This window comes from Lemur catta, chromosome 4, assembly GCF_020740605.2.
Source record: "Lemur catta isolate mLemCat1 chromosome 4, mLemCat1.pri, whole genome shotgun sequence".
Classification (NCBI taxonomy): domain Eukaryota; kingdom Metazoa; phylum Chordata; class Mammalia; order Primates; family Lemuridae; genus Lemur; species Lemur catta.
In genome coordinates this window covers 42,722,932-42,745,700 of record NC_059131.1, presented here as the reverse complement: position 1 = coordinate 42,745,700, position 22,769 = coordinate 42,722,932, and the positions used below count along the sequence as shown (strand labels likewise).

The 22,769-nt window shown below is 39.9% G+C and overlaps 1 protein-coding gene across 2 annotated transcripts in view; it reads left to right on the top strand.

Moving 5' to 3' along the window:
- Window positions 1-4,979: 4,979 nt before the first annotated feature.
- EFEMP1 (EGF containing fibulin extracellular matrix protein 1) overlaps window positions 4,980-22,769 on the top strand; it is a 58,280-nt gene continuing 40,490 nt past the window's right edge. Inside the window, exons 1-4 of one of the 2 annotated variants that reach the window (XM_045549650.1) lie at window positions 4,980-5,415; window positions 6,644-6,731; window positions 10,827-10,875; window positions 11,039-11,425. In XM_045549650.1, coding sequence (XP_045405606.1) covers window positions 6,651-6,731; window positions 10,827-10,875; window positions 11,039-11,425 — 517 coding nt within the window. In that variant the 5' untranslated portion in view covers window positions 4,980-5,415; window positions 6,644-6,650. Of the gene's footprint in view, window positions 5,481-6,643; window positions 6,732-10,826; window positions 10,876-11,038; window positions 11,426-22,769 lie in introns of both variants that reach the window. The other variant, XM_045549651.1, reaches the window with a different exon arrangement.

The following is a 22,769-nucleotide window of genomic DNA, read 5'->3' as shown; positions in this document are numbered from 1 at the left end:
GTATAGTAACTACAGATAAATGTTGTTATCCTGGTCCACATGTATGCAGAACTGACTCAGAGAAGCTGGGTGGCTGCCATGGTTACTTACCTAGCTAGAGCCTGGCAAGGTCCAGGCAAGAACTCCTGGCTACCTGTCCTGTTTCTTTCTATTGCATCTTTCCACTACACAAATCCTTAAAGTTTTCCTGGGACTGAGGGGTTACCCAGGATGCAGAAGTTTCAGTGCAAAAATCAGGAAGGTTTTGGATAAACCAGAATGAGTTGATCACCCTGCTGTTCATCCCCATGTAACTCTTCCATCCTGACTGACTTCTTACTAAATTCACTTTTTTTCAAGATCTCACTTTCCAGTTGTCCACATACCAGTGAATGTTCTTAATCAGGTTTTAACCACAAGCCTTGTTGGCTCCATGACTCAATTCATTAAACACCATGTGAGGTCTTGAGATTTCTAATTATTTTCAGTGAATTTTTCAAAAGGTAAATATTAAAATATAGTAATATAAATTTTTTGTGATACATATCCTATCTGGAAAACTGGGGAGCAGAGGGCTCCCTTATAAAAGCTGTTCACTGGTTACTTTGCCAATCACATGAAGAGATGCCAGAGTTGCCTTCCTGAAGCAGTGACTATTAAAGGGAGAATTCACATCTTAAATCTTTGAAAATTTCTCTCTCTCTCTCTCTCTCTCTCTCTCTCTCTCTCTCTCTCTCTCTCTCTCTCTCACACACACACACACACACACACACACACACACACACACACGCATACACAAAGTGGACTCAGAGCAGATCCAAGCAGAAGTGGCTGGAATGCTCAGCTCGCCCAAGGACAGAAAAGCTGGGAATCTCTCCCAAGAAACACTCAAGGCTTGACGCTTTAGAGTGCAGGGCTCAGGCACAACATACTACAAGGGCCAGCATTCCCAGAGTAGGAGGCTCCCTCACGCTAGTAGTGAGTTCATTTTCTGCTTCAAAGAACTGAATACCTGACTCAAACTGGCTTGAGCCATAAGGAAATATATGATTTCACAAAACTGGGGTGCAAAGGTAGGACAAGGTCCACACTCGGCTGACTCAGAAGCTCGGCAATCAGGGCTGCATTACGACTTCCATGGTCTCCTGGCACTTTGGTCTTCATGAGCCTCTTCCTCCATAAAAATATTACGTTTTATGACTACAATGGTATAAAGACAAATATTATCTAGTCAGAGTGATATGTATTTTTTCTTCTAATTTTAAAAGAAATTAAAACATCATGGAGGGCTCCTAAAAGTATCATGGGCCCTAGGATGAGTAGGATACAGGTTCTTTCCATCTGCTGGCCATGCTCAGTGGGTATCAGCTATGGGCTCGGCTGGTCCGTGCCCGGGCTGTTATATGGCTGCTAGTGGCATCTGGGATGATGGGCTCCATTGCTCCCCTCCACTGTAAGCCTGGAAAGCCTTTCCCCAAACTATGGAAAAGAAACCCTTCTTTTCATTCTAATTGGTCCCAAGTGGGACGATGGGCTACCCCTGAAGCAATAGCCAGAGAAAGCCATTGCTGCTTGCATTATCTTTAGACTAGTTAGACTAGACTAGTCAGGAGACACCCCTAGTGTTAGAAATGAGAATGAGACCTAAATAATATTGAGTTATGTTATGGTCTACTACAGCCCCCTAACACCACAGCTTCCAATACCTAAGAACAATCATTCACATGACTTGGATAGCTGCCATGAGTTTCTCACTTGATCCTCACAACAACCTTAAGAAGTAGGAACTGTTATCCTTCCCATTTCATAGAAGCAGGAACTGAGGTCTAGAGAGCTTAAAAGATGTACCCAAGGTAGATTTCTTAAATAGGTCAGAAAAAGGCCAAAACAGTTTTTTTTTTCAAAAATAATAAATTGGACTTCATCACAATTAAAAATGTCAAAAGACAGCATTAACAAATTGAAAAGGCAAGAAAAAGACTGAGAGAAAATATTCAAAAAATATACGTCTGAAAAGAACTTTCAGGAACACTATTTAAAAAAAAAAAACCTCTACAACGAAGAAGACAAAAAACAAATAATAAAGAAATGAACAAAAGATTTGAATGGGCTCTTCAAAAAAGAAAATACATTGATGGACAATAATTTTATATGTCCATCAATTATGTTCAATATATCTAGACATCAGAGAAATGTAAAATAAAACCCACAATTAGATACCACTTACACAGTCACCAGAATGGCTAACATTATAAATGACAATACCAAGAGTTGGCAAGAATTTCAAGCCAGTGGAATCTCACATATTGCTGGTGGGGGGGAATGTAAAATAGTACACTCACTTCAGAAAACAGTTTGGCACTTTCTTACAAAGTCAAACATACCCCTACCATATGACCTAGCAATTCCACTCCTAAGTGATTACCTAAGAGAAAACATGACCACACAAAGATTTCTATAGGAATGTCTGTAACAGCTTTATCCATAAATAATACAAATATCTGTCAACAAGTGAACACATAAACAAACCAGGGTATATACACACATTGGAATACTACTCAGCAATAAAAAGGAACGAACTTCTGATACACCTAACAACAAGGATACATCTCAAAACTGTGCTGAGTGAATGAAGCCAGGCACATACTCCATGATTCCAATCATATGAACTTCTGCTGAGAAAGGCCACAGGGAACAAGGGAGACCTGTTGCAATAGTCCAGGTGGAAAATGGTGGTGGCTTAGACCAGGGTGATTGCAAAGGAGGTGATGAAAAGTAGTTCAATTCTTAATACATTTTGAAGTTGAAGTCAACAGAATTTTCTAAAGGATTGAATGCAAGATGTGTGAGAAAAAGAGAAATCAAGGATGACTACATGGTCCTGGAGCTGAGCAAATGGAAACATGAAATTGCTATTAATTGAGATGGAGAAGCAGATGGGTGGAGTAGGTTGGGGGATGGAACAGCAGTGGCGTTCAGTTTGAAATGTCCGTTAGATGTCCAAATGAAGACAACAAGTCAGCAGTTGGACATATGGGAAGAGTTCTAGGCTGGAGACAGAAATTTGGAAGTTTTCACCCCATTTTTCTGGAGAAAGGGCTGAGGACAGGTAAAAAGAGTTTAAAAGAAACAGAAGAAAACATCTGGACAGATATTTTTACTGCACAAAAAGTAAAGTTCCATTTTTTAAAAGAAGTTTGAGGGTCGTTAATGACTAGAGGAAAAAAGTTACTAGAATTTTGGTAATAAGTATCTTCAATACAATTACAAAGCCTTACACACTCAACTAAGGTTCAGGGAGGGTCGTAGAGCTCCCTGATCTTTTGCAGTACTGTGTGACTTGCTATCAAACTGGCAAGGTCTGCGTAACCCACTAGATAACCCAGAGATTAGGAGAGCAGCTTCCACCTGATAACCTCTCTCTCCTGCAGTCTCGACCACCCTCCCACCTTTGGTCAGCAGGGAAGGAAAGAAGCTGTTCCTCTCCTTCCTACCCTCTATCTCCTGGTACTGGACAAAGTCAAAGTCTTTAACCCCTTCAGTTTGCATGTTGTCTCACTCCTGAAATTGTATTTGGCTGTTTGCTTCTTAGAAGACACAGCTGCCTTGGAAGCAAGCTATTACTCTGACTTTAGAGTTGGAGCCTTCTGAGATAACTGCAATCTGTGTGATATGATTTGATGAAGCCAAAAAATAATTATTTTTTTCCTTTCCAGATTCCTGAAATTCCACCATTAGCATGAAAGGTGAAAGTGAAATGCTCAACTTTAAAGGAACAGTATTGGGGACTTCACCAAGTGAACCAGTGGAGAAAAGAGAAGTTACAGATGAACAAAGGGATCCATTAAAAAAAGGAGGTTTTTTTCTTTTTTTTTTTTTTTTTTTTGTATTACATATTGACAAACTATAGTTGTATATATTTATGGGACACAAAGTGATGTTATGATTTTTGAATACAATGTGGAATGATTAAATCAAGCTGATTTACATATCCATTACCTCAAATATTTAAAATTTTTTTGTGATAAAAATATTTGAAATTTACTCTCTTAGCGATATTGAAGTGTACAGGACTCAATTCTTAGCTATATTCACCAGACTGTACAATTGATATTAAAAAATCAAACTTATTCCTCCTATTTAATGGAGGCTTTAAATCCTTTGACTATCATCTTCTCATTCCCCCCAAACTCTAGCCTCTGGTAAGAAACCATTGCACGCTCTGCTTCTAAAGTTTAATTGTTTTAGATTACATATGTACGTGAGGACAGGTGGTATATTGGTCTTTCTGTGTTTAGCTTACTTCACTTAGCATAATGTTCTCCAATTCCAACCATGTTGTCACAAATGCCAAAATTTCTTTCTTTTTTAAGGCTGAATAGTATTCCACTGTGTATACATACCACATTTTTTCATCCATTCATCCCTTGATGGACACCTGGGTTGATTCCGTATCTTGGCTTATCGTGAATAGTGCCGCAGTGAACATGAGAGGACGGACATCGCTTTGACATACTTATTTCAAATCCTTCCAGTAAATATCCAGAAGTGGGATTGCTGGATCACGTAATAATTCTACTTTTAGTTTTCTGAGAAACCTCCAATTTTCCATAATGGTTATATTAATCTACATTCCCACCAACAGCGTACAAGGTTTCCCTTTCCTCCACATCCTCCCCTACACTTGTCATCAAAAAGGGAGGTTTGAGAGACCACGAAACAAACCCCCCTCACAATTTAGTTAGTGGGAGTTCTATTTGGCCTGTTCCCAACACCTAGCACATAAGAAGTCACAAATATGTGTGGAATGAATGAATGAATGCTCATTTTTCTCCATTTGAGGAAGCACACACCCCATCAAAAAAAAAAAAATCTGAAAGCAAAAGCAAAAGGACCAGTTCTGTGAATGGGGTTAATTTACAGTCTTAGCACTCACTTACTGGGGCGGGGGGGGGGGGGGGTTAGGCAATTTCTAGAGACCCTCAGAAGCTCTCTGGGAGAGACGCGTTTCCCTCCTTGGGGCACGAGAAATCACCCTGGAGGCTGGGAGCATCCCGAAGGCTGATGCAGACCTAGGACATCACATGCCAAATGTGCCCTCTTCGGCCTGGGGTCCCCGCGAGGCTGGACCCCGAGGCCAGGCCAGGGAGGGCAGGCGGGGCGGCGAGACCGCCCCGGAGCCGGGGGCGCAGACCCAGCCGCGCGGCGCGCTCCCCCGCCGGGCTCGCGGCGCTGGGCTCAGCGCTTGCGCCTCCCTCAGCTCTCTCCTCCGCCCCCCTTCGCCCTCCTTCGCCCTCCCCCTTTCCCTCCCTTTCTCCTCCTCCTCCTCCTGCCGCCGGGGCCGCTGCCAGACCTCGCCAGTTCAGACCCACGGGGCTGCCCTTCCCTGCGCACTCCCCTCGCTGCCCGGGCCCGGAGCGCAGCGCGGCCGCGCAGGTAGGAGCCCCGGACTGGGGGTCGCACCGAGCGCGCCCAGTGCCCGCGGGGCCGCGCGCGGGGGAGTAAGTAAGCTGGGGTGAACTGAGGGGCGCAGACTACCCGAGAACTGCCCCGGACTGTGCAGGGTCTCTCAAGCAGAGAGGGGAGGTGGAGGTGTGCAGCCTCGGAATGCGATCTGTCGGCAAGCGAGAGGACTCGGTGACATCTGTTGGGATAGGCAAGTGCGTGCGCGCAGACAACCAGCCGGCAGGGCTTTGCCCGTAAACGTGGTTTTGAAAGTTTCAGGGGACCAATGTGCGAGATTGAAGCCGCACCTGGGTTCCACAGGAGCTCGTTAGAAGCTGGAATGCTGAGCAGCTCCGGGGGACTGCTAAGAAAGGGTACCTCGCCTCCCTGCGGGGACAAGGCCGGGCGCCCAGAAACTGGTCCCTCGGGCTGCGGTGCGATCCCGGTTCCGGTCCTGGGCAGCCCAGTCCTAAAGGTAGCACGTTGGGGACCGAGGCACTGATAAGACACTGGAGAATCAGATGCTCTGGGCTGCTCCCCCACACAACCTGGGGCTTTTAAACAAAGCTGTGCGCAAAGAACGCGGTGGAAATGCCACTTTGAGAGTTTGTGCTGGGGGATGCGAGAAGCTCTAAAGGGACGTGAGAAGCTCCGATATTCTACTAGAACTGGGAGGAAATTGCTCCCTGAGTTTTGTTTTGATATTGTGTTAAAAAAAAAATTGAGCCCAAGGTAATTCATATTGGCTGGCAGGTATTTTTGCTGAGCTGTGCAAGGAACTTTACTAGAAGGAGGTGAACATACAGGGAAAGCCTTAACGCTCAAGGGAATAGAAATTTGCTGCCCCACCTCCTCTCCCGGAAAAAAAAAAAATGCATCGTCCCCTTTGAAACTGATTACTCCGTTTTTATCCTTCGATCCCCTCTTTCTGGAGCCTTCTGAGTAGGTGCAGTATAAAATGCACGCTAAATGCCCTTTGTATATATACAGCGTAACAGGATGGAGTAAAGTGAAATGCAATTCCGCAGCAGTTTTTATGTCCGTGGTGCTACGGGGAAGGTTCAGAAGGGGGAGGGGAGAGGAGAAAGCAGATTGGAAGTTGAGTACTGTGCAGCCTCAGCCTCCCCGCCCTCCCGCCCTTGCTTGTTACTTCACTGCTAAAGTTTTATTTTCCCCGCAGCAGATACTAAACATCAATTTGTCCTCTGTTTTGTTTGAGATTCACAATGTTGAAAGCCCTTCTCCTAACCATGCTGACTCTGGCGCTGGTCAAGTCACAGGACACCGAAGAAACCATCACGTACACGGTAAGGGGTGATGGAATTTGAGATAAGTGCGGTTCAGCGGGATTCTCTGACACAGAAAGACTTTACCCACCCCTGCCAGTGTATGTGGGCTGTACTCAGTGGAGGATAATAGATTAAACGACACTTTACTACGGTTCACATTTAAGATTGCTTGTAAATTGCCCCTTGATCCTTTCAAAAGTTCACTGAGATCACCAATTGAGATAGGGACCAACATGTAATGATTTGTGCAGGGCCAAAAATGGGAACCCTTTTGAAACTAAAACCAGAGTAAGCTACATATTTCCAACACATTCAATAAATTAATGGGCATAAGGAATTGGAAAGCCTGGATTCCTCCATACATGCAGATAAAACCAATGCATGCAGAGTATGATTCAAGTCAAATAAGAATGTTAAACATCATAAAAGCCCATCACCTCATTTGTGCACATGACTTAAAATTCTCATGTAAGTGGCCTTTATTGAATTTACAAAAGCTATATATTCATTCATTTGTAGTATAACTGATAACTCATAAATGCCCTTCAGATACACTTTAGTATGTGTTACCAGGATGCAGTATTTGCTAAAGTGGTTTCAAAATTCATTGTGTGCAGCTCAGTTTTGTATTTTCTAATTAGCCTCTCTGATATTTCTTAGTAATATTTGACTAGTTAACTGCATGGGCATAACCAATGTTTAATAAAATATTAAAAATATCATCTGGCCCATCCCACTGCTGGGAACTCATGGGATGATAGCAGAGGAGGACGGTACTTACCTCACTTCTGGTGAGTTTGTTTGCACCTCTGTTTTGTATTTTCTAGTCTTTAATCAGTGTTGTGGGGTGAATGACATTTGTCCTGGATTGGAATATGAAAAACACATTTTTCTACTTGCTCCCAATTTAAAATTAAGTAATCCTACTCAAAAGAATGTGAAAAATTTTTGAAAATAAAACTCTTAAAAGTGAGCTAATGTCAATTACTGATAATAAACATTATCTCACTTTTTGGTACCATGTTATCCCTAGAATGTTAGTATTCATCTGGTAAATGTTCCTTTCTGTTGTTCAGATCAACTATAAATAAAATAGTTTAATATAAATATTTTGTTAACTTCATGTTAAATACAGTTGCTTCCTCTCCTTAAGACAAATAAAGCAAGAAAACTAAAGGCATGTGCTGTTTATCTTCAAATGAAAATGTTTTCTTAATCAGGCTAAACTTATTACCTTCTCAGGGAGCTAAAATTAAATTTGTCATCCACTTTTATAATCATCTAATAAAAGATTTTACTGCTTTTAAAATTGCTTATCTTCTACACCCCTCCCTTTGCTAATCACCTAAATCTTACTCATTTTTAGCAGAGAAAGTTTCCTGTGAATTAAACACTATAGTTTTAAGACTACTAACTAGGGCTCATTATTATTGCAACAGATTTCCCAGATATGATATCCTTTTTGTGCTAAGATTAGGTCTATTCTCTTTTAAATTGTGTACACCTCATAACTCATGGTTAAAGGACAAGATGGTTAAAGGACTATTTTTGAGTCCCCCACTGTGGAGAACCCACTGTGGAGACACTCCAGCCTTTCATCCTCAAAGCAAGGTGTGAGGTAAGTGGAATCATCTTCCTTCTACTGATGGTAGAACTGATGATCAGAGACACTGTCTAACTTCTTTGAGGTTACACAGCCAACAAGTGGTGAAGCTAAATTCAGTCTAGGCTTGTTTAATAGTAGACCCACATTAAATGTACCGGAACTAAATACTTTAAACAAACTGCAAGTCTTCTCTATTTACCATACAAATTATTCAAGGGAACTGCCATTCTTGCGTGGTTTGAAAGATACTTTTCAGAAGAATGGGCTCATATCTACAAGACAGCCTCATACTCCCCTTCCATGTTAAAGATAGGGTCCATTCAGCTATTTACTCGACAAGTAGTATCTGCATAAGCAACTCTCACCCCACCAAAAGAATTTATTAGTTTATTAAGAAAATTCAGCCCTTTGCCTCAAGGAATTTGCCCTGGAAAAGATACTATTGAAAACTACAAAGTTCCTAAGCAAGCACAAATAGTATTATACAGATTATACAAATTGCTAAAGAAATAGAAAGGCAAGGAGGTGACTAATGTTGGCTCTGGCATATTAGAGGAGCTAGAACTCTGTACCAGCTCTTGAAGGAAGTAGATTGATCTGGAAAGGCTGAAGAGATGCCTGAGTCAGAGAGAGAGGCATAATCAAAGGTTGGATGTGAAAACAAGACAAGTCCAGGTGGTGGTAAGGTCAGATCAGCTGGAGCTGGGTAGTGGAGAGAACCTAGAGATGGTGATAATGAGAAATGAGAGATTTCCAGGCCACTCAGCTCTTGGATGAAGAGCAGGATAACAGAGAGCAAGAAAGATCGCCATAGAGGCTGTGTGTGGAATGTAGGGATATGGAGCCTTCCCTACTCGTCAGGCCAGAAAAGGGCTCACACCACTGTGTTAGATGCACAGATGGACACAGAGTCAGCAGAACTGGAAAGAAAAAAATGGGAGCATTCAGTGCTGATGTTTAAATTGTAATCCTGGGTCCCAAGAAAGGTGGTGGTGCCTTGGAGACTGTTGGGGAAACTAGAAAGAATTATTCTGGGAGATAAAGTGAGTTTAGTTTTCACTCTGGTAAATTTCAGATATCGGCAAAATACCTAAACTGATCTCTCTGCCTCCATTCAGTTATCTACTTGTCCAGCATCTGTTGCATGCATAAGCAGCTCTCAGCTCTACTAAAAGAATTTAAGTTTATTTGGTTGTTTACTCCGCTTGTGCTCAATCCTTTCTGAAGCATCCTCCTCACAGTGACTTTCTGAAATGAGCATCTGATCAACTTCTTTCCTAAGCTTAAAAATTCTTCAGGGGCTTTTATCACCTATAGCAGCGTTTCTCAAGAAGTATTTCCTAGACAACCTGCATGGGAATCGCCTGGGATGCTTGTTAGGAATTTAGATTCCAGCCCCCCACCCCAACCCAGACCTAGAGAGTCAGATCCTTTGGGTGGGCCCAGGAATATGCATTTTAACCAGCACCCTGGGTGATCCTTAAGCATAATAAACCTTGAGATTCACTGACCTTCAGGGTAGAATCCAGTTATTCCCTGTCCCAAACAAAGGCTTCCTGGATTTGTCCCTGCCTACCTCTCTAACCTCATGCCCCACCCACCCAGAACTCATTGTAGCACCTTCCCTCTTCAACAATTTTGTGCTTTTGTTCACAATGGTTTCCCTTCCTGGAATTTCTACATTTCCCTGGAAAAATCCTGCTCATCCTATAAGGCCCAATTCACTTGTCACCTCCCCTGTAAAGCCTTCCCTTCCACCAGAGCCATGGACAGAGTCCATCACTTCTTCCTGCACTCACTTGTAGAAGGCACTTGCTGCAAGTTGTCTACCTGTCTGTCTCCTCTTCTGGCCTGTGAGCTGTTTGAGGACAGGGACAAGGTCTGCATAGCAGTGGCATCCCCAGGCCCTAGGACAGTCCCTGGTGTGAGAAGATGCTCCATAGGTGGTTTGTTCGGGGCGTGAACTAGAGGGGACCCCAAGGAAATGAAGCTAGGAGGCAGGCCAGCATGTGAGACAGAAGTCAGAATGGTAAGGAAAGCCAGAGGCTTGAATGCTCTCAGAGGATTGAGAGAGAGAGAGAAGAGTTTAGGGCTGAGAAAAAAAAAAAAAAAAAAACTTCATTGAATTTGTTTGTTTGTAAAATCTAGAATGTTTGAAAAGGGGCAAATACAACAAACAAACAAAAAAAATTGGTCAGAGAGGTTGGAGAAGATTAGTCTCAAGACAGAAAAGAATTCCAAGAAGAGAGTGATGGGCAACTATACCAAACCCAACAGAAGAGTTGAGGCAGCTGGTGATTGCAGAGGGTGCCCTGAAGCTGTCCAAGGCACAAACTTGTCTTTAAAGAATCAAAGCCAGAGAATGTTAAACTACCCATCTCATCATACATCTAGGCCTCTAGCACAAGGGTTGTTGCCATAAGAATGACACTTTTAGAGTGACTTCTTAGGGAATGGACACATCAATTAACTGTCTCCTGCCCCCGACTTTGCTGTTTTCTCCACAGCAATGCACTGACGGATATGAGTGGGACCCCGTGAGACAGCAGTGCAAAGGTGAGCAGCTTCCCAGACCCCCATCTGAGCATTGCTTTCTGTCCCCGTCTCATGTGTCTCTGCCTGTCCTGCGCGTATTATACCCAAAAAGGCATGCACACACATTTACATGTTCCATCTTCCCACTGAGAAGATTCCTGACTTATTTTATTACTGACTGCAGATATTGATGAATGTGACATTGTCCCAGACGCTTGCAAAGGTGGAATGAAATGTGTCAACCACTATGGAGGATACCTCTGCCTTCCTAAAACAGCCCAGATCATTGTCAATAATGAACAGCCTCAGCAAGAAACACCAGCAGCCGAAGCAACCTCGGGGGCAACCACCGGGGGTATAGCTGCCAGTAGCATGGCGGCCAGTGGAGTGTTGCCTGGGGGTGGTTTTGTGGCCAGTGCTGCTGCAGTCGCGGGCCCTGAAATGCAGACAGGCCGAAATAACTTTGTCATCCGGCGGAACCCAGCTGACCTTCAGCGCATCCCGTCCAACCCTGCCCACCGCATCCAGTGTGCAGCAGGCTATGAGCAGAGTGAGCACAACGTGTGCCAAGGTAGGCATGACCCATTACCCTAACCAGAATGTTCTTGCCCAAGTGCCCCTAGTGGGGAGAAGGATGATAATCGCTCACATTTTTTTAAGGGACTCCCATGCGTCGGACATTGTGCAAAGTGCTCTATCTGCATTATCATATTGAATCACCGCAATAATCTCAAAAGGTTTGTTGTCAGTGTCGTCAGCATCTCACAAGTGGAGAAACAGCAAACTGGCTGAGAAAGTTCATGAGGGGTTCCTAACCTTAGCTGCCCATATTTAGAGTCACTTGAGAGCTTTTAAAACTTGTCGATGGCTAAGCCGCACCCTAGTCCAATTAAATCACAGTCTCTGGGGATGGGTTCCAGGCATCAGTATTTTTTTAAAGCTCCCCACGTGGTTCCAGCGCGCGTCCAAGTTTAAGAACCAGAGGTCACACAGATGCTAAGTGCAGAGCTGGCCTTCAAACCCAGGCAGGCAGGCGCCAGAGTCACAGCTGTCAGAAGTAGCGGTCAGGTTAGTCATTGGAAATTTGAAATTGTGCTGTCGAGCTACTCCATAGATGTCCCCCTTTGGTTTCTCAAGTTTCTTTTCATTGAACTTGCCACTGACTTATTTTCCTCATTCAGGAATAAATAAAAGGGGCTCCTGCTTCTCCTTCCCTTGGAGGGACTCTCCCCCACTCACATTTATCTCTCTTTTAAAGCCCTCATTTGAGCACATTTTGCTTATATCACTTGCACCATGGCATCGTCTGCCTGGGCTTTTCTGTTTATTTTCACAGAGAGCACACATCACTGTGTATTCTAGAAACAGCTGTAGACTCATGCTAGCAGAGTGATAAGCATCTCGGGCTTTGAAGACATGTAGGATGTTAGCTAAGGGGGACTGTACTGAGGGATTTTGTTTCCCTTTTCCTTCTTAGCAAACTCTTTCAGAGCTACCTGGTGTGGAGACTGTGTTACTGAAATGGGGCCATACGAGTCCCCAGCCTTCTTTGTCCCTGCCAGGGGCTGTCTAGGTAGACCCTGTGGTCCAGAACTCCACGTTACCGCCACATAAGTGCATGGTAAACATTAGCCAATGGAAAGGGCCCGGGAGTTCTTGCCTTCTGATTGGTGGTGAGTGAGAAAGAGAGCACGTTCCTCCCTCAACAATGAGGGGTTCAGTGGAGGTCATGACTGCTTAATTAAGTGAAAGACACAAATCCTTGTGCCCTGGGGTGCTGCCCCTTATTCATCATTGCTTAGTTTTAACTTCTGTATAAGAGATGCTACGTTTTAAATGGCTTATAAATGAAGTAAGGAAACCTCTCATGCTCTGACTTTTATTATTTTATATTTTGTGTGCACATTTTAAGCACCCCACATCAAGAGCTACCCCGTGCTGTGATGGTTACAGAGGGCGCTTCGCATTAGCATCTGTTTCGTGTTACTGTCATGAGTCAGAATTCCAATATTGATGATGAATGCTTCAGCATCTGCTTGATATTCTGATATTTAATTTAAGGATTATGTCAAGATAAAAACTGATGAGGTTATTCTTCTACATGTATTTAGGTGAATATTGATTAAAAAAATACCTTAAGTTTATTTAAGTTATACCAACTTTTAATCATGTTACTTTAATATATAATTAGATGGGAAGGTTTGGTGATATTTTTCCTGAAATCAAAAACTTTTGCTTAAATTTTTTTAACAATTGACTTTTACATACTGAATTATGTTTAGCACTTCAGATGTTGTATATTTTAATGGTACTTGGGAGGGAAAAAAAAAAAAAAAAAACAGGTAAATGAATGAGTCATTTCCCAAAATAGTTTATAGGCCATCTTGAATTCTTATTGAATTCAAGAACAATGCCTAGAACTGGATGAAGTTCTAAAATAAAATATATTTAAGGCCTGGCACAGTGACTCATGCCTGTAATCCCAGCACTTTGGGAGGCCGAAGCCAGAGGATTGCTTGAGGCCAGGAGTTCCAGACCAGCCTGGGCAACATAGTAAGACCCTGTCTCTACCAAAAATAATTTAAAAATAATTAGCCAGGCATGGTGGCACTCACTTGCAGTCCTAGCAACTCAAGAGGCTGAGGTAAGAGGATTGCTTGAGCCCAGGACTTAGAGGCTGCAGTGAGCTATGATGGTGCCACTACATTCCAGCCTGGGTGACAGAGCAAGACTCTCTTAAAAATATATATATACATATAATATATATGTATGTGTATATATATATATATTCAAGACTTACAACACGCATTAGTTGTAGTAGAAACTGCACTGTGAATAATGAAATGAAATCCTATTTAATTTTTCTTGAAAATATTTAGACTACTTTACAAAGTAAGTTACTTTTTCACATATTAAAACATTCATGATTCTTCTTTGGGAATTTTTAGTTATGAAAAGACTATTAAATTCTTTGCTTAAGGAAGATACTATATACATACTTGGTGATTGTGTGCACACAGAGTATTTCCAACTCGAACTGTTCTGTGTAATTTAGCCAGTTTCTAAAATTTGGGATTGGGGTCTGTACCCTTGAAAGAAGGGTTAAAAGTTTTTTGGAAGACTTAAGGCTTAAGTTGGATTTCTTCCCACCTCACAATTTTGCAAAGTGCCTGTAAATGTGGATTTACTTAATTGTTGATAAAAGGGGGTTATTTCATATGATAACAACAGGATAATCTGTCTGGGGAATGTGACTAACATAAGTCGAGTCACACTTGTGCCCATTTATTATTGAGCTAATCAAACATGCGGTCCAGCTTCTTCTAATTGCCTGCAGATGTATGACATTCTCATTCCAGGCCAGCAGCACAAAATAATGTTTTATAACCAATGTGAAAGTGTGTGGACCTCCGCTTAAAACAATAATGTGCTCCAAGGACCTATATTACTGACATCATCATGGAGGTTGAGGAGCCTTCTGTTTTAATAAAGATCTCCACTCCCTTTTAAATGTTGCATACTTATGCCCAGTAATCCAAACCCATTTACCGTGGTCAGCTGGATTAGAATAAATGAATGCCTACAGATCAGTCACATTTGTATAAAAATTATTTTTTTCCACATATATTTTTCAACAGGCACAGTTTATCATCACAGAACCTGAGGACATTTTTTATATAAGGGCTGTTAATAAAATCCGTGCTGTATTTCAGTCTTAAAATCAGTTGTGCCTTTGAACACATTGTACCAATCTCAGACAGTTCCTAATGATTTAAATAATACCAGTAGATTTTTTTGTGTACACTATTTTATAAATATATTTTTTAACCAATTGTCCATGTTTTAACCGTTAATGAAAATATGAGATTTTTCATGAATTTCATGAAATTTTTCATGAATTTTTCCAGGGTGTTGTTTTGTACAAAAACAAGCAGTTTGAAATGCAAATAAGATCCAAAGATCAAGTCATAGCAGGTGTCTTCAGGTAAATTTTGTCAAAGGAGAGTGGTGCTGTGGGAGCCAGTCACACTGGGTGTTTCGTATGACTGACTTTATCCTTGGTGGCTATATAGTTACACGAAGATCATTCCAGTGTTACATACATGGAGTCATGTATAGATAAAGTTTTGGAAATTAATTCTTTCCATGAGATAACATCTACCTCAAAGATAACAGATATTCATCTATGCCAAAAGGAAGTTGAATGAGTAGGGAATATATTATAACCCATTGATGGCTCACCTTTCGTTTTCTACATCTTTGTTGCATAGTCTCTATGTAATCCTCCTCAAAGGAGTTGGAGTTAGAAATCACTAGTTCAAGTTAAGAAGATTTTTTTAAATCATATATAACTTTCTAAGAGCCCCATTCCTGTAGAGAAAATAAAGAGTCATTTGGGAACTAGCAAGAAAGAGAAAGCATAGATTGCCTTATTTAAAGGAATTTGTTCACTTAATTGAACTTTCAAAAAATTAAACATAGGGCATTTTGCAGAGCTGATAAATAAGCCATTACTAAACTTGGTCAGGATTTACAGGTATGACTACTAACCTGCTAAAGAAACTGTGCCACCAAGAAATAAACTAAGTACAAATGCCCAATGAAGCTGTTTATGGAGCCAAATCCAGAGTGCAGTGCCTGCCTTGTATTATATAAGGTGTCACTGAGAGATGTGAAAACATACCCTGGGGTCTCCAACCATCTCTGTCTACCAAGACTGTCCTGGTTTTAAAACTGAAAGTATATGTCCCTAGAAATGCCTCAATCCCAGACAAATAGGGTGACTGATCACCCTAGAATAGCCTCATAACCAAATTCCATTCACCTCACAGCCAAGAGTGAGAAAGTCCTAACGTATTTGGGCCCATTTTTGCAGGTTAAGGCATTGCTTGTCCAGTGAGACTAATTTTTAAACTTGTTTTCAACTTTCAAAAGCCAAACTTGACTGATTTTTAAGTACTTAGAGCCTTTGTGGTGGTTGGGCTCCCACTTGCCAGTTTGCCAATGAGCAGGTTTTCACAGTGTTTTAGACTTTGCATGTGTAGGATACCCTGACATGTAAGCACCTACATACTTAGATATATGTCATAACATAGCTCATCTTTTCACGTTTCCACTAGGAAAAAATTTCACCACACGGCCAAATTAAATACTATATTTCCACTATAAATTTTTCAGTTTGCTAAAAATGTTTGTTTGTTCCAACTTTCAGCTATATTTCCAATGATTTTATTGTAATTTTATCATTATTGCATCTGATACAGGAGCAACTAAAACACTAAAGAAGAAAAATTCTTTTGCTGCTTATCAAGTCTAAAGGAACAAACAAATTACAGTGTACTCAGAGTTTTTTAAAAAAATCTCTATATTCTTCAAGACCATCTGTTATCTTCTGCACATTTCTTTATAAATAGAAGGGTAACAAAAATACTATTTTGAAAAAGAAAGAAGTTCTTATCTACACACCTACTTTTAAAAAGAGAAACTTGAATGAACATGTTCAAGTATAGCTTCTCAGATGCTAGGGACATCTTTCTTGGACTTCATTCATTTTAAACTTAAATAATCTCATATCCAAGAGGATTTGTAAGTTGTAGTGTAACCAAGTGGCTTAGCATAGCTGGCATCGTCATTACCAACAGCTTTCAAACACTGCCCTTTTGTTGATCCTTACTAATGTTATTAGTCTCTGGCTGCATGGGTTAGTTTTGTAAGGAAATGCCTAATTTTTGTTATATGTAATTATACAGCCCAGTGAAGACCCTTTGATCTCAGAAAATAGATATTTTGCAAAAGGAAGACTATAATTGAGTAAAGTATGACATTAACCTTAGAAAAATACTTCAAACAGAAAGTAAAATGGGCATTTAGTGTGCTTATAGTTCTTCATTGTTTTTAGCTGTTAATTACCTTTGAGTACCTGAAAATTCTCTAAAGCCATATAAATGGATAAGAATTGAGTTTATAGGGAAAACTTAATTACTTTTTAAACAAGCTGATGCAGTATAATAGAAGTGATTGATTTCCTCCTGAAAAATCTAGCATTGTTTCATAATTTACTTTTCAAAATACTGTGGTCATTGAATTTATAGTCAATTTATGATGTTTTTAATATACATTTGTGAAGAGTATGCATATCTGATTCACACACAGTAAGAAAATGTTCTTAAAATTCCTTCATAAAAATCAAATAACAACCATTTGAGGTCTGTGGCAAGACTGTGCCGTATAACTCCCTAATTAGATGGCTCCCAAAGTGTAGTACCCAGACCAGAAGCATCAGCAGCAGCAGCAGCATCTGGTAACTTATTAGAAATGCAAGTTCCCAGACTCCCTCTCACCCAGCCCTACTGAATCAGAAACTCTGGAGGTGGGACCTGGCAATCTGTGTTTCAACAATCCCATGATTTTGATGCCTGCTCAAGTCTGAGCACCAACAACGCCCTCACTTAACTTCAGGAAGCTATTAATACATCCAGCTATATAAATCAGATGGCAAGGTCAGAATACTTTATGTGGGATGTGGGAAGCAGTGAAGAGAAAATATCAAAAATATACTTTCTGCTTCTAGGGTAGAATAATATTTCCATTTTACTTCTCTCATCTTTCTTATGGCTGTCAGTCCTCTGATCTCTAAACATGGATGGCCGTGAGTCCTGGTTAGGACTACGTCCTTGAACCAAGGACATCCAGAGGAAAAGGGGCATCTTAACAAGAGAACAGGAGAGCCCTGCATCTCTCTATAAACCCTACAAATATGAAATAATATAGCCATCCTTAAGTTGTCAGTAGGTGAGACTCTAAGTTGTGCTCCAGCTGTGGCAATGATTGGAGCTAAATGATACCTATATCTTCTATTGGGATCCCCTTAAGTTAATGGCACAAATTTACGAGATGAAGCAATGCTGTTTGGAAGTTCAGTTCATGTAGAACCATGAAAAGGAAGGAGGTCGACTCTGACTTTGGCTGTACAATGTCTTTCAGTTACCAAAGTGATAGGGGATGTTTCCAATATCAGATGCACAGGCTGACCATTCAGCCCATTTAGACTCTGTAAATATCAGATATTTGAAGAGTATTCACCTAAGTGTCTTCTGTTCAATTTAAACTTGATCAGAGATTTACTTTCTATCAAAGATGAGAAGATTCTTGTTAAGACTTGCTAACACTTAATCTGTGGAATGAATTTCCCTCTCCCCATAGAAGCAAAAAGCAGATTAGAGTAGAATTGCAAGCCTGGATAACTTCAGGAATGTACACTGGTACTGGCTCATTATTTTTTTTCTCCAGCAGGAAGTCTCAAGGATATTCCCTGAAATCAACAAGTTGTCCCTTTTGTAAGGATTGCCTTTGCACTTGTTGAATTATTGGCACAATTTTATTCTTTGAAACCAAAGAGTAAACAAAATTTGTCCCAAATGTGTTTGATTTTGCACGAATATACAAATAATTCATGCCACATCTGAAATTCATTAGCATGCAGCTTTTTCCAGGAGGTAACTGCAGATTGCATACTCAAAAATAAAACTGATCAAGAAAACTGCATTCAAATATTGGCAGAAGAAAATGCTGTCATTGCAAGAATTTAGACATAATTGCAGGTTTGTAGTTTAAACTGAAATGATTTGTAAACACTTAATAGAGATGAAGGGAAGAAATGACATGAAAGGAGGACTGAGTGCCAAGATATTGGCATCAGCACAGATAGTTTATTGCTGTCAATTTTATATGACCACAGATTAAAAGGAGGGAGAGACAGTGAATCAGTGTATGTAAATGTGTACTAAGTAGACTAAAAAGCTTGAAATTTGTGCTAAATCAAATTCTAAAACTTCAACTACTTTTCAAATAATTATACATCTATTTTCAAGTATCCAGTTCAGGATAGTCAGGCAGTATTTCAAGTGAAATTATTCAAATAAAACACAAAACCATTCAGAATTCAATCAAATTTGAGAACTACTTTCTGTCGTGGTTTGAGAGAGTCAGGGTAGAAGGACGGAATAGTTATAGTCCTGAGAGAACTTGTCATAATCAACCCAGGAGTTATCAAATAACAGTAAAAGGAATAAACAATAGTTCAGTAAAGTAACACATGGGACATCACAAGAAGTACATGACAAGTTGTCAAAAGCAAACATTAAATTAGTATGTGACACAGGTAGCCCATAATTTATTAAAATATACGTTTGGACAGAAAAAGAAAACATGTCCCCAGAAATGTGGTCAAGAACAAAAGTCTATTTCCTCCCTGGAATGGAGAATTTAGGAGAGAATAATGAGGAGATGTTGGGAGGTCTGATGAGGAAATTAAGACCCAGCCATCAGAGGAAGTAACCATACTGCAGCCAAGCAGAACAAGTGAGACACAGCATTGTATTGTTTCTACGTTCCTTCTGTCCTGGACTAGTTTCCCAGGAAAGGTCCCCAGAAGCAACATGTTTCTCGTGGGAATGTTAACAAGATAAAGTGGGAAAGAAGATTAAATCGGAAAGTAGAAATGATGCTGAACGACTTTGTACAGCAAACAGCTATGACTGGTTCCATCATCAGTAACTCTCCCAACAAAATACTAATGAGTTCATCTGCCTCTGTCTAAACATCTTCCAGAACTGCATTCTGCCTTACTTGTTAATGACTAGGCACTCAGGAAATGATTTTTGCTGTTTGTTTGTCTAAATGAATGATATTTCATCAAAGGAGAACTCAGACTTAAACCATCCTTGAAAATAAGCTATTGAGTACCATGTGTAAGGTGTATTATCCAACTATATATGTTATAAAATTTTAGTGTAATCCGTGAGTGGTTATTGAAAGAGACTATTCTATCCCTTTAATAATGGAAGTCTTACATACCTTTTTCCCATTTTAAGCTTAAGCTACTTGAAAGAAGGATTCATAAAACCTATTCTTTATATTCTGGACTATTAAGTTTTTAGTAAACATTGGTGACTAAACAGGTTGCTGTTATTCCTAGAGTAAGACTAGTAATTGGAAACACTAGAATTCTTTTTTTATTTTCTGACAAGCCATTTAACCATTGAATGCAGCTCTGTATGAGATATATGCTTCCTGAGAAATCTCATGGTGAATAATGAAAATACACTTGGGTTAGGGAAATTTTAATATTTTATGATATTTGAAGTAAGATATTCATAAGGCTGGAAAATATTTTTTTGTTTTTTTAATTTCATTTTAATTTGACAAATAATAATTATATGTGTTTATGGTGTATGAGGTGATGTTTTGATATATGTGTACATTTTGGAATGATTAAATCAAGCTAATTAACATATCCATCATCTCACATACTTACCCCTTTTTTTGTGATATGAACATTTAAAATCTATTCTCTTAGCAATTTTGAAATATACATTATATTATTATTAACTATAGTCTCCATGCTGTGCAACAGATCTCAAAAAACTCATCCCATCTTACTGAACCTTTGTACCCTTTGACTAATAGCTCCCCATTCCCCTATCCCACCCCTACCTTAAGCCTCTGATAAGAACCGTTCTTCTATTTCTATGAGTTTGACTTTTTTATTAATAGATTCTGCATATAAGTGAGATAATACAGTATTTGTCCTTCTGTAAGACTGGGAAACATTGATGTGAGTGTTCTGATATTGTGAAGAAACTCAAGGCTTTTGATGACGGTCTGTGAAAAAAGAGAAAGAAAGAAGGAATCAGAGCAATCCATCTGAGCTTGGACACTTTCCTGAACTGTAGGCCAGAAGTGATCCTTTTTAAATCTGTTTTTTAGAATCCAGGGAAGTCACTAAGATGGGTGTAGGTGACTTAAAGAAGAGCAGTTCTGATCTCTTCCCAAAACAGGAAGAACTGAATCGCTAGAGAAGTGAGAGGGAAAGCCACAGATCTCAGGCGTGCAGGAAGAAAGAACCCAGTTTACTGAGAACTAGCTCCTACCGGAACTGTAGGTGAAGTAAGAGTGAAGTAGGGAATGAAACTAGAGACAGCTATGTGTGTGTATGTGTGCCTAGTTAAAGCCAGAATGATAGGAGTTGGAACTGCCTTTGTGCATATAGTTAAATCTCATAAAGCTCCAGTTACGTTGCACTCTAAACAGCTATGTGTGTTGCAAGGACTCTAATTCTGATCCCTTGAGTGGAGCCACAGAACACAGTCCAAATGGGAAAAACTCAAGGGGTCTTATTCAGTGTATTCAGTGGCCACCCTTGAGTCCAGGTCTATCACAACCTAGATTAGCGAAGAATTTTTATTCAATGATGATTAGTTAGATTTCACTTATAAAATATTTTACAGCAAAGCCCTCCTCTCCTACATTCACATCAGTATGCCATTAAATGGCTGTTAATATTTTTACTATTTGCTAAAAACTTAAATATCCCAATATTTTCTAATATGCCAAAATTACAAAAAGCAGTATAAGCTTGTTTTTCAGAGTCTGCCATTGAATCCTTAGAATTGTTGTTGATTTGCAGAGGCTTCTTAGAGAATTAGTTCAATTTTAATCACTCTCCTAAAATATTTGAGCAATTTGAGTATCTGGCATCATTCAACTTTTCAAAACCCATCAATGACCTTTTTTGCTAATCACTACTTTTCATAATTTGAGACCTAAAGAGGTACTTTTAAACTATTGTATAAAATAGTTTTCTCTCCTTATTCATGTTCTTTCCCAAGTAGTTTGTGATATCAGATCTCTCATCTAAAAAAGAAAAGAATATCCCAGGAGAAATTGTTAAAAGACACTTTAGAAACCTGCCTATGCAGACTAAATGCCCCCTTTCTTGCCTAGATTTAGTTTATTCCAGGTATTTACACATGTGCACACATACACATACCTATTGAAGTATATGCCTATACACACACATTTACAAATATACACACACACCATTACTTTCAGTAGGAAAGTAGTGTATACCAAAATGAAGCTGATCGAAGTTGATGATGCTTCTGAAATGACTCTGAATGCAGAGAGTTCCCCTCTCATTATTCCTGTAAAATTAACACTAGAAGTTGCTATCTAAATGCATATGTTTGTTTACCTATCACAAGAAAATAGGGCACCTTGGACAGCTACTACACTATTTGCTCAATGAAGAATTTTGTCAGATGAGTATATAGAAAGGGTTGACAAAATAGAAGTGAAAGTGCTTTGTCATCTTACTTCATGATCATTTCTTTACTAATCTTTCTGAGATATTTACCTGGATTTCATTCTGACCCACCTTTGTATTTTATACCAAACAACTGAATTTTTAGCAAAATTAACTTTTTAGATAAACCATCATAGAGTAGATTAGAAAATAATAACTTAACCGGGACTGACATTGAATCTCCAAGCTCTTTTATTCTTCAGTCTTTGGTAAATTATATAGTCAGGGGGTAAGTCCAGAATAAAACTCCACTCAACAAGCAAGGCAAAAAATTCCAGTCATTCACGATGAATTAAACTTTGCAGTAAACACTGTGGGTGCTTTTGTTAAAATAGTTCATGACCTGACGTATCAGAAGAATTCTGCCAGAGAGGTAGCCAGAGAAAAAAGTCCTCCCACACAAGCTGGTAAAGATGCAGGGCTTTGTTCTGCACTTCAATTGTATGACTTCCCTCCTCCTTTAGTGAGGGAGGGAGGAGCTAATGATAAAACGAAGCAAAATGAAAGAAGGAAATTTAATTGTGGTGCAATTTAAGCAGCTAATGATAGTTCTGAGAAACAGGAAAGATTATTTGGTGAATAGCTCGTTCAAAAAAATGTTAAATAGCAAAACGATTATAAATTAGAGCTCAGCACTAAGTAAACTGAAAAATCTTCTCATTGATTTTCAATTTAAGCAGAAAAATAGATTGTGTGAGCATGCCAGGGCAATAGTTTCCAATAAACCAACCTATCACAGATGGTTAATACCCCAAATAGACTATCAGAA